At 39.8% G+C, this 14759-nt stretch overlaps 1 protein-coding gene across 7 annotated transcripts in view; it reads left to right on the forward strand.

The window, feature by feature from the left end:
• The window catches only part of MAP3K4 (mitogen-activated protein kinase kinase kinase 4), a 112718-nt gene that overhangs the window by 44063 nt on the left and 53896 nt on the right, over positions 1-14759 (forward strand). For all 7 annotated transcript variants that reach the window (XM_042940231.1, XM_042940232.1, XM_042940234.1 and 4 more), the window contains exon 3: positions 8093-9456. In XM_042940231.1, coding sequence (XP_042796165.1) covers positions 8093-9456 — 1364 coding nt within the window. The remainder of the gene's footprint in view (positions 1-8092; positions 9457-14759) is intronic.

Here is a 14759-nt window from a genome sequence, read left to right on the forward strand (position 1 = left end):
TTGTGTCTGGGCAGCCTTACTGTCTTTATGCCTCCAGCCTCTCTCCTTTGTGAATGCGGACAACGTCATAAGCATTCCTGAAGGAATATAAGCACACGAAAAGGTAACTGAGGGCATTATATTGAAAGGAGGTAAGAGTAACTATTAACGTTTATTTTCTTTTAGCAATGGTAACCATTGTCATGAACTGATTATATGGATATGATTCTTCAAATATTTTTATTATTATAGGCTCAGAGTAACTGCTACTAATCCATAGTAGTAACTACTATAGATTTATTTTTTTATAATTGGAAATTCAGTCCCAGGCCCCTTTCTAACTAGCCCGCTATAAATTGAGAGTTCCCATGAGACCCTCTTCAGGTCCATAATTTCCTAGAACTCACAGGAACTCAGGAACACACTTTACTTACTTTATGGTATAAAGGACTCAGGAACAGTCAAATGGAAGAGATGTGTAGGGCAGGGTGTCGGGTTCCCATGAAACTTCCGGGTCCTCCCAGGTGTTAGTTAGCCTCCCACCACCTCCATGTGTTCACCAACCTGGGGCTCATCACATTTCCCGTTTGAGAGTCTTTGTAGCTCTTAATCTCCAGGCTGCCCTCTCTAACCCCTTTCTGGGAGGTTAGGAAGGTGGGTAGGGGGGCTGCTAATTACTTGCTCCCTCTGTGACCAGCCCCATCTGGAGGCTTTCTAGGAGCACCCCCTAAGTCACCTCTTTAGCATAAATTTTTTTTTTTTAATTTTTTTTTTTTTCAACGTTTTTAATTTTATTTTTGGGACAGAGAGAGACAGAGCATGAATGGGGGAGGGGCAGAGAGAGAGGGAGACACAGAATCGGAAACAGGCTCCAGGCTCCGAGCCATCAGCCCAGAGGCTGACGCGGGGCTCGAACTCACGGACCGCGAGATCGTGACCTGGCTGAAGTCGGACGCTTAACCGACTGCGCCACCCAGGCGCCCCATTATTAGATGTGATTGAAAGGGGCTCCTTATGAATAATAGAAGATACCCCTATCACTTAGGAAATTCTGAGGGTTTTTTAGCAGCTCTGTGCCAGGAACCTGGACAAAAACCAAATATGTTTCTTACAGTTACCTCAGTGAGTAACTGCTAGCAAAGATATGAGGAGATGGCAGCTTTCATGCAGGCTAACGGGAGTATAAATGGTCTCAATCCTTGTGGGACAGTAATTTGTTAATACGGTCAAGTTGTGGTTGGTTATGTCCTTGACCCGGCAAATCCACACACTGGGAGTAGACTTTAGAGAAGTCCCTGCAAATGCGCACAGTAAATGCTGCCCAGAGATTCATGTGTCATTCATCGTTTGTGATTTCCAACTGTAGTATGCGAGTGTGCAACCACCAGACAGGACAGTTCAAAACAGTGTCCGTCCCAGCGGTTGTCTGAGACTGAGATGGGAGAGGACTGAAGACGGGGGTGGGACGTGAGGGCGAAGGCGAGGTCACCGTTGTTGCGATGTTTTATTTCTTGCTTTGTATTGATGGACTTTTAAACGGTTGCCAGTTTAGAAGTGTGCAGAACTATATTTTATCCGTTTTTTGCGGTTAAAGACATTTTTGTTGTCAGAATATTAACTTCTATTTTTAGAAGCTGTGACAAATATGATAGCCACGTTATGATAGCTCGGGAAGAACGGTCAGTTCCTATTACCTAAAAAGAAGTCAGCTATGTGACATCCTGACTGATGGAACCTGCCAGTTAAGCTCTTGACTTAGCTCACGGACCAGGCTGGGTTTCATACTTCCCTGAGTAACAGGATCTAATTGTGGTATTATTTAAATTATACTTTTGGATAATGGTAAATAACTGCCCAATCACAGCAATTAAGATTTTAATAAGTTTTGGACAATAATTAGTCATATGTAACTGTTCTTCTTACGATAGGTTTAAGGAAGAGATAGTCAAACTATCTCATCCGTAAAGTTTTGTTCTTTCAACGTAGTTAAAAGCTAGTTCATTTAATAGCTTAAATAGGTTAAATAAGAATGAAAACACTCAAGCCAAAAAGTCCTTCCCAGGGTGAATCTGCCTCGTAATCAACACCAGCCCCATTTTTACAGCAGTATTACGCTATACCGCAATTGCCAAATTATAGAGATAGAACAAATATCTCAAGACATTTCATCAGAATTGGTACCTATGTGTGCGTGTATACATACATATATATCATAAACAAACACCATAATTTCCCTATCATAAATATCTCAAGGTATGTGTATGTATGTGTGTGTGTAAAAGTGTTTATTGCTAAAAGTAGGATTAGCACTTAAAAATTTTTTTTTAATTTGTAATTTTAGAGAGAGTGCAAGCGGGAGAGGGGGTAGAGAGAGAGAGACAGAAAATCTCAAGCAGGCTCCATGTTTAGCGCAAAACCCGATGTGGGGCTCGATCCCACGGCCCTGAGATCATGATCTGAGCCGAAATCAAGAGTTGGACACTTAAACCACTGAGCCTCCCAGGTGCCTCGGCAACTTTTTTTTTTGAAAGACTATAATACTGCTATAAAATTGAACTGATAAAAGTCTAATTCAGTCTATAGAGTTGACCCTTGAACAATGCAGGGGAGGTGTTAGGGGGCCAACCTTGTGCACAAAAATTGGTGTATAACTTTTGAGTCCCCAACAACTTAACCTCATAGCCTACTGTTGACTGGAATCAACTCACGTGTATTTATGTATGTATTACGTACTATATTCTCACAGTGCAGTAAGCTAGAGGAAAAAAATTAAGAAAACTTAAGGGAATTTACAGTATTTATCAAAAATTTACAGTATTAAAAAAAAAATCTGTGTATAAGTGGACCTGCACAGTTCAAACCCTTCGTGTTTAGGGGGTCTGCTGTGTAGTCAGTCACACGATTGTTCATTGTTAACTAGCGTGGATTTAAAAATCTGCATTTCAGCTCTTTAGTCTAAACTCAGTCTGATAGTTAAAGTTGTAATTTATATTTCCAGGCTACCCTTATACAGACTTACTGTTCAGCCAAGTTCTCTTCTTTTCTTCCTTTTTTTCTTGATCTTCTCTGGCTTCAAAGATGCTCTTGACTTTCTTAATACCCTTGTTTCAGCTCCTTCCATTCTTTAAGGCCCCAGTCAAGCATGTGGTCTTACTTCAAGCCTTTATGGATCACCTGTTATAATCTGTTATTTACGACCCTCAGTGTCTAACCTTTCGTTGGACGGTTAGTGCTGGTCCGTGAGCACCTGTGACAGGTGTAACGGTGGAGTGATGGTATGAACATTGGTCGGGATCCCCGTCCTGACATTTCCTGTCTGTCTCTGTGTTCCATGGTGGTCTTCCTCACAGTGTTGTTGTGAAGATGACAACAGTCTCTGTACAGCTTCTACCTTGAAAGGGAGGGGATTGAAGAAAGCAGTGTTTCCCTCCGATGTGCTGCCGCTCTAGCCAGGTTGAATCAGAGACACTGGGGGTGGGCCCAGGAATCCGCATTCTAGCAAGAATCCAAGTGATTCTTAGTGTTGACCGAAATTTTAGAACCTCGAATTCCATCTCTGAGCCCCTGCAGATTGCTGACATTGTGTGATCACCCAGGACGTCACTGCTCTAATGATCGTCTCCCACTTAAAGGTAAGGGGCAGCCATCTGCTTACGCTTACTCATCCGAGAGCTTGAGGAAGGCCGTTGCTTTGCGTTTGGACAGTGCACAGATGGGAGAGCCTAAGTATTCCAGGGACTTGATAAAAAATACATTTTCTATATATTCTAACGAGCCAGTTCTAGATATGGATGGTGGGAGAATTCGGTTGAATGTCTCATTTCTGTTTAAACAAGCGAACCATATTGCTTGTCATTGGTTGCTTTGGGTTTCATTATAATTTTTTTTTTCTTTTCCTTTCATATTCTTCTCATTAGGCAGGAATTGTTGGTGATTGGCCAAAGGAAAAAGTAACTATCTGGAAGATCACTTTAACTGCACTGACCAAATCACACCATTTAATTTATAGCTACTCAGGAGATTAGATGTTCCATTAGTCTTACTTAAGTTATTATGAACTAGTTTTGTAATACTATAATTAGAATTTTTTCATGTAATACATTCTGTATACTTTTGATTTATTCTCCTTTTCAGAAACTATTTGTATTTGACTTTTTATTAATTGCAAAGGGATTTAGTATTAACAGAAAACTAGATAAAGAAAGAAACTTGTCTATTATCAATGGGCTTTTAAGTTATTATTAAAAGTTTTATACTCATGTCAGATTGGGTAAAGACAAAATATTAAGTGCTTGGGAATATGAACTGTATCTAAACTTGCAGTTTATTTCTCCCCCCTTCCTCCACTCCTCCCCACTCAACACCTACTATTTCTACATCTCCCTTAACTGATGGGTCCCTTATGGTTTCATAGAGGCCTACCGGGTCACTGATTGCTAGGAAATAGGCTTGTGTTTCCTCTGTCCATCACAAATACATTATTCAAAAAGTATAGCTACCGATAAAGTGGATTGATTTTTTTTCCCCCACAGTAGTTAAAGGCTATTTTAAGTTTAAATTAATCATTTTCAAATTAAGATGTATCAGGGGCGCTTGGGTGACTCAGTTCGTTGTGTCCGACTTTGGCTCAGGTCACGATGTTGTGGTTCGTGGGTTCGAGCCCCACATCAGGCTCTGTGCTGACAGCTCAGAACCTAGAGCCTGCTTTGGATTCTGTATCTCTATCTCCCTCTCTCTCTCTCTCTCTCTCCTTCTCTCTCTTTCTCTCTCTTTCTACCTCTCCCCTGCTCGTGCTGTGTCTCTGTCTCTCAAAAATAAGTAAATGGTAAAAAAAACTTTAAATTAAGATGTATCAGTTTCCATTTGTGTATTTTTTTTCAAAATCAACTTGGTTTTTTGTTTTCAAAAACAAACAAAAAAAAGCTTTTCTGTTCCATCTTGTGCCTTTCTCAATTTGCTTTTCTTTACACACATTGTAGATCCAAATAATAAGCCATTGCTTTATGTAAACACAAAATTTAAAAAAAAAAATTGTGTAATAAACCATTTTGTATGCTGTGAGGTAAGCTTAACAAGATTTCTATATAATCTACAAAAATTAGCTTTTTATGCTACTAAAATTTGATTCTTTTATACAGAAACATGGGATTGTGGCATTTATTGGTCTTAAGTCCTCTTAATTATTGAAATAAAGATCAAGGCTGAGAAGTTTTACCTCTTAATATGTTCATGCTATGAAGATTAGCTTCCTAGAAAATACAGCATAGATTTAGACATAATGTTTATAGTCCAGTCTTCTGGAGTTCTGAAAAACCATTCCAGCCGCTCTCAGTTAACCCTTTGTTTTCCTTAGGATCTTTAAATCATGGATTAGAAGAACATTTATGAGTTGTATAAGCCAAGTAATACTTTTTCACTCTTCACTATTACTTTCAAATTATAAACTATATGCAAACATTTTCTGGCCATTATCAGTTACATTACTCTGCATCATTTTATGAAGTCTTGTTAGGATCCTAAACCCTAAGCTAAAAAAATTGGTTTTTGTTACTTAAGTATTCGATGTCTTTGACTCAAAACCATTTATTTGGATGCACGTACCAAAAAAACATTCTCTTCTAGACCTGCATTGCCTCTCTTCTGTACACGTTTCTTGGATGTTCTTATGTACTCTCCTGGTAGTAAATGACGTCTGTATATACTGATGACTTCCAAATCGGTATCTTTGGATTTCTTTCCTGAACTCAAGACCCGTATTACTCACCTACAGATATCTCCAACCAACACGGCTATCCCGTAGGCACCTCCAACTTAGTGTAGTAAAAAATTACTCAGTATCTTTTTCTCTAGTCTTAAACAGTGTGCTATGATGTTCATGGTGACATAGTATAAATTCATATCTTGAAAAATAAGAGTAGTGGAGTTAAATTTGGAAGCACTTGTTAGCTTTGCTTTCAAGTAACCGTTGTTCTCCTGAGTAGAGATGGATGTATGCGTGTGCTTTGTCGATAAAGACATGGAAGACACAGCTAAAACATCGCAGAGGAGAGAAAGCCCTGGACTGGGCAAATTTTTTATGAATGAGCATTATAGGCCTTTGTAGCTAGAAACAAAATTATGAAGAAGTTTCTTCAATGGACTGCATAACAAGTTTTAAGACATTTAGAAGTAAAGTAGATCAAAACCAGAGTTAAAAATTATATCGCTTAAAAAATAGCAGTAATTTAAAAATAATAGTTTTTATATTAAAATATAGCAAAAATCCATATAGACAGATAAAATCTTTTTAATGGACCATAAAGGAAAGTAAATAGAATGTAAATATTGCACTTAGGAATATTTGTTTTAAAATTCTTATTTTAAAACTATTCTCATTTAAATTGATTAGAAGGTAAATTGGTTTTAAACTAATTTTCTTTAGTGAATTGATTTTGGGGTCTACTAGTTTGTAACCCATATAAATATGCCGTATTTCACCCAGTCTAAAGACATATATATAATATGTGTTAAGGAAAAGAATGCTTACAATTGATGATGCAATGTGTTTTCATACTTAGAATTTTTATTTTCTATTTACTGAAAGAACCCTTTTATACTTCCTGATATTTAGACACAGGTTTTAAAAAAGCTATTTATTCTTCTTATGTATATGTTATATATGCATATATACATATATACATGTTATATGTTATATATGTTATTTATATATATATAAAAGAGAAAATGTAAGTGAAAGCTATTAGTTTGTTCCTAAAACTTATTCATATCATTATTAATTGTGAAACATATTTTCATTTCAGAGATGTTAAAATAGAGAATGTGTATCGTAGATTCAATGAAACGAAGTATATCCTGGGTGTGGAGGGGAGACTGGGCTGGAGATTTAGGTTTGGGCGTTTCGATCTCTGAAGTGGCTGTGAAGGAGCTCCCCGAGGGAGGGGAAAGCAAGACAAGAGGCAGAAGAGTGGAACTCTGAGAAACGTTAGCATTTTCTGATGCAAGTTGCAAGGAGGGGGTTTGAAAAGGAGTGACTTGGGAAGTAGGAAAGAACCCAGAGACCGTTGTGTCTGCAAAGCGACAGAGTGAAGGGATTTCGGCAAGGTAGTGGCAGAAATGCCAATCGGGACATTTCAAAGCTTGGGAATTAAATTAATGGAACTTTCTACAGTTGTTTGACAAAAAAGTGTGTGTTTACTTTCTTTGCATTAATTTTGAATTATTTTATATGCCGGTACAGGTAAGTGATGCTGATTTAGTCTATATCTTTTCACTTTTGCTAATGCTAAATTCAAAATGTTATCGTTCATTTGTTTGTGGGAAAGAAGAAACCAAGGAGGAGAATAACATTTTTGCCTATTGTTTGTCTTTCGTTTTTTATGAAAATAATCTGAAAGTGCCTAAAGATTCTTTGTTCAATCTACTTCATTTTACAAATGAGAAAAGTGACCCGGAAAACTTATGTGATATGCTCTGAGTTAATACATTTAGTTTACGGCAAAGGGGAGAATTGGATGTGTTTTCTGTTTTGTTTTGTGTTTTAAGTTTATTTATTTTTATAGTGCGTACATGAGCGGGGGGTGGGGGGGGGGCAGAGAGGAGAGGCAGAATCCCAAGCAGGCTCCACGCCATCGGCACCGAGCCCGATGTGGGGCTCGAACCCACGAACTGTGAGATCATGACCTGAGCTGAGATCAGGAGTCAGAGGTTTAACCAGCTGCGCCACCCAGGCGGCCCTGGATGTGTTTTCTAAACCACGTTTCTGTCAGATCTGCTGTGCTGTGTCTCTTGTAAGGTGAAGGCTTAACTTCTGACGATTTCTCTCCCTGTATAACTGCACTTTTGGCACAGAGGTAGACAGCTTGTTCTAGGCTACCACCGGAGACTCTTAGAGACTATAGCAAGTATAATAAAGCAGGGAAGATGGATAAAATCTTTTTAGAGGTTTAGAGATGCATATATTCTGAATCTTTTAATTTTCAGCAAATGGCTGTGATTTTGTCTCCAGTAACAGCCTGAAAAAGAAGTATATGTGAGTATCAGTTTTATTGAAGATACCGAGAGTAGCTTCACGCTTTAGAGTAACATAATGTTCTGTTTGTTTGTTTTTAAATAGAAAAAATGAATGCGCCAAACCAGCCTCCACACAAAGACACTGGAAAAACTGTGGAGAATGTGGAAGAATACAGCTATAAGCAGGAGAAAAAGATCCGAGCAGCTCTTAGGACAACAGAGCGCGACCATAAGAAAAATGTGCAGTGCTCGTTCATGTTGGACTCAGTGGGTGGGTCTTTGCCCAAAAAATCAATTCCAGATGTGGATCTTAATAAGCCTTACCTCAGTCTTGGCTGCAGCAACGCTAAGCTTCCGGTATCCGTGCCCATGCCTATAGCCAGAACTGCACGCCAGACTTCTAGGACTGACTGTCCGGCAGATCGCTTGAAGTTTTTTGAGACTTTACGACTTCTGCTAAAGCTTACCTCGGTCTCAAAGAAGAAGGACAGGGAGCAAAGAGGACAGGAAAATACGTCTGCTCTCTGGTTTAACCGATCTAACGAACTCATCTGGTTAGAGCTACAAGCCTGGCATGCAGGACGGACCATTAATGACCAGGACCTCTTTTTGTATACAGCCCGTCAAGCCATCCCAGATATTATCAACGAAATCCTTACTTTCAAAGTGAATTACGGGAGCTTTGCCTTTGTTCGAAATGGAGCTAGTTTTAATGGTACTTCAGTAGAAGGGCAGCGCAGAGCCCCTCGTGGAACAAAGATTGTGGGTTACTCAACATATCACGAGCATCTCCAACGCCAGAGGGTGTCGTTCGAGCAGGTGAAGCGGATAATGGAGCTGCTGGAGTACATAGAAGCACTTTATCCATCGTTGCAGGCTCTTCAAAAGGACTACGAAAAATATGCTGCGAAAGACTTCCAAGACAGGGTGCAGGCGCTCTGTTTGTGGTTGAACATCACAAAAGACCTAAATCAGAAGTTAAGGATTATGGGCACTGTTTTGGGCATCAAGAATTTGTCAGACATTGGCTGGCCAGTGTTTGAAATCCCTTCCCCTCGATCATCCAAAGGCAACGAGCCGGAAGATGAGGGTGATGACACAGAAGGGGAGTTGAAAGGGCTGGAGAGTAGTGCGGACGAGAGCGAAGAAGAAGAGCTCTCTGGTCCAAGGGCCCCGGAACCCGCACAGCCCGCTGACCGCCGTTTCAGCACCCGTTCTCAGGACTGCGTGTCTAAGAAGCTTGAGCGGCTGGAGTCCGAGGATGATTCTGTTGGCTGGGGAGCGCCAGACTGCAGCACGGAAGCAGGCTTTAGTAGACACTGTCTGACTTCTATTTATAGGCCATTTGTAGACAAAGCGCTGAAGCAAATGGGGTTGAGAAAGTTAATTTTAAGACTTCACAAGCTGATGGACGGTTCCTTGCAAAGGGCACGTATAGCACTGGTAAAGAGTGACCATCCAGTGGAGGTAGGTTTCTGGTAGGCATTAGTATGTTCTTGTCCTTAGTTCCATTATTGCAAGGTGTTGTGTTGATTGTTGGTACTTTCATAGTCTCGATATGTTAAGTGTAAGCGGTAGTTACTGTAACTTGCAGATTTAAACATTTCTCTCAAGTACTGAAATAAATGGGGAAATGGATCTTTGAAAACTGTATGAAATTCAGTGAATTAAGTAGAAGGTGGTGTGTGGAGGGAGAAAAAATCCAGCCATATAAATATAGGATGGAGAAGGACAGGCTAGGTATAAATAAAGAGGGAAGAAAGCCACAATCATGGGTGACCACAAGCTGAATATGAGTCAGTAAAAAAGTCAACATGATGCTGAAATATTTTTAAATGAATATGGCATCCAAGGTCATGGATATAGTTCTTTCTGTATTCGTCGCAAATAGCTTACTCCCTTTTGAGTAGTGTGTCCAGTTTGTATTTTAATTTTTTTTTGGTTATTGTGTTTCTTTATTTTTGAGAGGCAGAGACAGAGCGCGAGTGGGGGAGGGGCAGAGAGAGGGGGAGACAGAATCTGAAGCAGGCTCTGGGCTCTGAGCTGTCAGCACAGAGCCCGATGCGGAGCTTGAACTCACGAACCGTAACACCATGACCTGAGCCGAAGTCGGATGCTCAACTGACTGAGCCACCCAGGCGCCCCATTGGCCACTGTATTTTATTTAAAGAGATGTGAGTTGTGGAGAAATGTAAGAATGATCAAAGGAAAAAAGAGTTCACTTCTGTGTTTGGCAAAGTTAGTGATTAGCGCAGATGATGGAGGTTCAAGGGAAGTCTTCATGATTATCAAGTCTGCGGTTTGATATGTGAAGATTTCTGGGAAAGGAATATGCCTCCTAGAAAAAGCGGTTGGAAAACAGTACAAATTTCATTTTGATAGCTTGAGGTCTCAAATTCTTCACTGTTAAGGTCGTTAAGACTAAAAAGTAGCACGTGTTGGATACTGTTCTTTAGAGCAAAAGAGTAATTTTTCTCTGTGGTGAGTTTGCATGTTCATTTGGCTAAAAGCAGAAACACCCAGATCTTTGAGATCCCTTACACCTGTGTTAGGTTGTGATTCTAAGTTTTAGTAGCTATGTACATATGTACGTATGCACCTTTTATTTTTATTCTTAAAATTTTTTTTAACTTTTTATTTTATTTGCTTTTCAGAGAGAGAGAGAGAGAGAGAGAGAGTGAGCAGGGGAAGGGCAGAGAGAGAGAGGGAGACCCAGAATCCAAAGCAGGCTCCAGGCTGAGATGTCAGCACAGAGCCCAACGTAGGGCTCAAACCCACAAACCGCGAGATCAAGACTTGAGCTGAAGTCGGACGCTTAACTGACTTAGCCACCCAGGCCACCCCTATTTTTATTTTTTAAACTTCAGTTTACACAATCTGGCTTGCTTTGGAGTGAGAGGTGATAAAACAGCATTTTTTTTTATAATCGGAAACAGTGGACGAGAGCCTCAGTTTGTAAGATTTTTATTGTTCGTGAACTAGATCGTGAACCTCTAGGAGAAGGGGTAAGACATTAACATAATATAGCAAGATGTTTGCAAAAGGAATCAGTACTTTGTAGCTATAAGAAGTTAGTTTACTTTGATTATTATTTTAATTAGATGTCTTAAAAGTGCATTTGTTATGAGATTTTCTTTGGACAGTATTTTAACTCTGATTTTTTATGTACGTCTTTTAATTAGGGCAAATGACTTTTTTCCCTTTGAGCTCCTGAATCACTGTTTTGTCTGATTTCATTATAGTGCAGGTTACAAAATCAGTAGAACCAAACTAAATACAGAATAAGGATTTGCCAGATACTTCAGATGGGGAATGGCTGACTTTGGTCTAGGTTTTTGGCTGGAGTGGGTCAGTTCCTGTGAGGACACATGTGGGCAAGACAGGGTCGATGATTAACTTTTATTGTGAAGCACTATTTTTGAAGTGATATGAATGGAGCGGCTCTGGCAGCATTACCTCACCTCTAATTCAGTGGATCTCACAGGAGAGGGGGGCTCATGGTAAGGGCCCCAGGACGCATGTGGGGGCTTCATACGACTGCTTTAAACTCCCCCCTCCCCCCCGCCCCCCGATTGTCTCCCTCTCCCTTGGGGATCCTCCGTGGCAGTGAACTGTCGGTGCTAACAGTAGAGCTTTGCGTCCCTTAGATGTGTTGGAACAAGAAAGAGGCTGAGAATGGGTGATGAGTGCACTACATTTTGTATTAGAACTCAAGCTGAGTACAGATGGGTTCCCATCACAGTTGCCTTCCTTCGGTTTGACCAGTTGAGATGTAACTGAGAAGGTTATCCTTGTTAGGGAAAAGAGGAGACATACAGATTCAGAGCTCATAAAGCGTGGGAGTTAAAGGCTGCTTATTAGAATTTTTTGGATAGTGTTTGCTTTTCACAACAAAAATGGAGTACAGAAGCCCCTGCTGTTTCAGGTTTTGTGTCATAAAATGTGTTTGTCAAAGAACGAAAGAGTAACCGAGAGCTGAAGTAGAAATTCTTCTGTATTAGAGATCAGTCCAAACTAATAAAAGATGAGGCCCCAGAATTATAATTAACTCCGTGGGAAAGGAAGACTTCTTTTTATTTCCATTTGAGGAACATCATTTCTATCAGGGGAGGTGTGTCTGTATACGCATGACTATATATAGACTTACCTTCTTGGTTTTAGACTTTGACTAAGTATTTTGGAGGAAGAGTTGCAGTTTTGAAATCAAGTGACTGGATTCCATTCCTTGGTGTGGGTCTTTCTCACCACATGACTTTGTTAATAACTTAATCTTTCGGACCCTTAGCCTTTGCGTCTGTAAAATGGCAATAATATTACTTCACTACCTACCTCACAGGGTTGTTGTGAGGCTTAAAAAGGTATTTGTATATATAGTAAAATGCTATAGAAGCCGAATATGAACTATTAATTTTTATAAGTTTTGTTAAATTTTTTTTCTCTTTAGAAGCTAACTGTAAGTCAACATGGGCTAGACTGTTTTATATTTTTATTTTTAAAGTGTATTTAACCTTTCTATCTCTGCAATCTCTGCCGAATACTCAGACATTTTAAAGGTACATTTTAAGCAGTGTATAGCCTTTAGGTTTAAAGACGATTTTATTTTCATTCTTAATTGTTAGAAACATCTTGACCATCTGGTGCCACACGTTGTACCCAACACATATCTTCTACTTTGCACTGTATTTATGGCTTATGTGATAATAGTAATGAATATAGTCGAAGGATTTTGTAGAAAGGAGGAAATATACTCATGATATTTGATTTTTCTTGACTATGTCTTTGTATTTTTATTCTTCGTGATTAAGTTACTTATAATTAGAGTTTATGAATAACGTGATCTTATGTTTAATTTCCTTTGGCTTATCAACATGCTTTATAAAGCAGTTTTTCTCTAAAATTTTATTATTATATTTCAAAATCTTTAAATTTAAAGACTTGTAATCTTCAGTTGATTCTAGACTTCTGGAAAACTCGTAGATAGTACAGTTTTCATTTATGTTCTTTATCCTGCTTCCTCTGATGCTGACGTCTTACTTAACTCTGCTATATTTGTCGAAATCAATTCATTAACATTGGTATAAAATACTGCTGACTAACTGCAGACATTATTTGGGTTTCTATTTTTCTACTAACGTCCCCTTTCCGTTCCAGGACCCAGTCAAGGACAGCACATTGCATTTAGTCGCATCTTCTTAGTCTCCTGTGATCTGTGGTAGTTGCTCAGTCTTCCCTTGTTTCTCATGATCTGGGTGGCTTGTAGCATGTCCCTGAATTTGGGTTTGTCTGATGGTTTCTCAAGAGTAGACTGGGTTCTTAGGCTTGGGCGCGAATGCCACTCTCATGGCATCATAATATCGTTGGTCATGTTAACCTGGATCACCCCGTGAAGGTGTCTGCCAGGTTCCTCCACAAGTTAGCAGTTTTCCCTTTCCATGCTGTATTCTTTGAAGTGAATCACTAAATGGAACCCGCATTTAAGGGGAGGGGAATTCCTGTAGGAATCTCCACCTCCAGGAGGAGGGAATATCTACATGTATTATTTGGAGTTCTTCTGTTTGAAAGATTTACCTCTTCTCTCCCATTTATTTATGTCTCTGTGTGGAGTCATAAATTTTTATTTTTTTCTTGGGTTGTAATCTAATAATATTGTTCTTTATTTCGTTGCTCAGATTGTTGCTGCTTTAGCCATCGGAACTCTTTCAGTTGGCTTCTGGGCCCTTTTGACATGCCTGCATCTTTTTTTGTATGGTTTTGCTTTTTGAGCAGTTTCTTATTTTAAAGCATCATCCTTTATTTTTCCTGTTGCGGTCCTGAGGTCAGCCGTTTCCCCGAGGAGCTCTGGTTCCTTTTATTGGAGTGTGGTATTTAGAAATGAAGATCTGGGCCCTGGATGTTACTGTCAGGTGTCATTCTTCCATGCCCTTCAGTGATAGAGTTAGAAAATATAGGTACGTCTTTCAGCCCACGTGTATGCACAGATCTGCAATTCCTTCTCTATCGATTGATCGATCGATCAGTCTATCTGCTTACCTACCTGTCTGTCTGTCTGTCTGTTAGAAATAAACATGAGTTCCGGTTGATGTCTGCGGTCTAATCCAGCACCACAAGTTTCATCCAGCCTCCCTCCTCTGCTCACTGGCAGTGGGAAACCTGGCTCCCGTGACTGCAGTTCATTGGCATATTCGTGCAGCTGGAGGACACGTGTAAAGTCGTTTCAGAAGCACTAACCAGGACCCCTGGGAGGAATAAATTGGCCAGCTAGAGTACAGCATTTAGGTACAGTTTGTTTTGTTTTTAGTCTCAGTGTCACAACAGAATTTACCAGTCAGTTAGTTAGGTTACCAGTTTCCTCCAGCTTCTTCAGTGAGGTTATAGCATACATTTGCAACATAGCTAGATTTATTTATTTGTTTGTTTGTTTATTTTTGAGAGAAAGAGACAGAGCATGAGTGGGAGAGGGGCAGAGAGAGAGGGAGACACAGAATTGGAAGCAGGCTCCAGGCTCTGAGTCCGATGTGGGGCTTGAACTCACAGATCATGAGATCATGACCTGAGTGGAAGCCGGTCGCTTAACCAACTGAGCCACCCAGGCGCCCCAAGCTAGATTCACTTAATCTCAGTCTGCCTTCTGTCCTGGGATTCCCCAGTGTCCTAGCTGATTTTTTCAAGTTTACCTACCATAAAGTTTACTTTTTGTGTTGTATAGATCTGTGAGTTTTGTGCATTTTTTAAAATGTCAAATGCCCATAAAATATTGGAGCCATAGATTG

This window comes from Panthera leo, chromosome B2 (assembly GCF_018350215.1).
Source record: "Panthera leo isolate Ple1 chromosome B2, P.leo_Ple1_pat1.1, whole genome shotgun sequence".
Lineage (NCBI taxonomy): Eukaryota > Metazoa > Chordata > Mammalia > Carnivora > Felidae > Panthera > Panthera leo.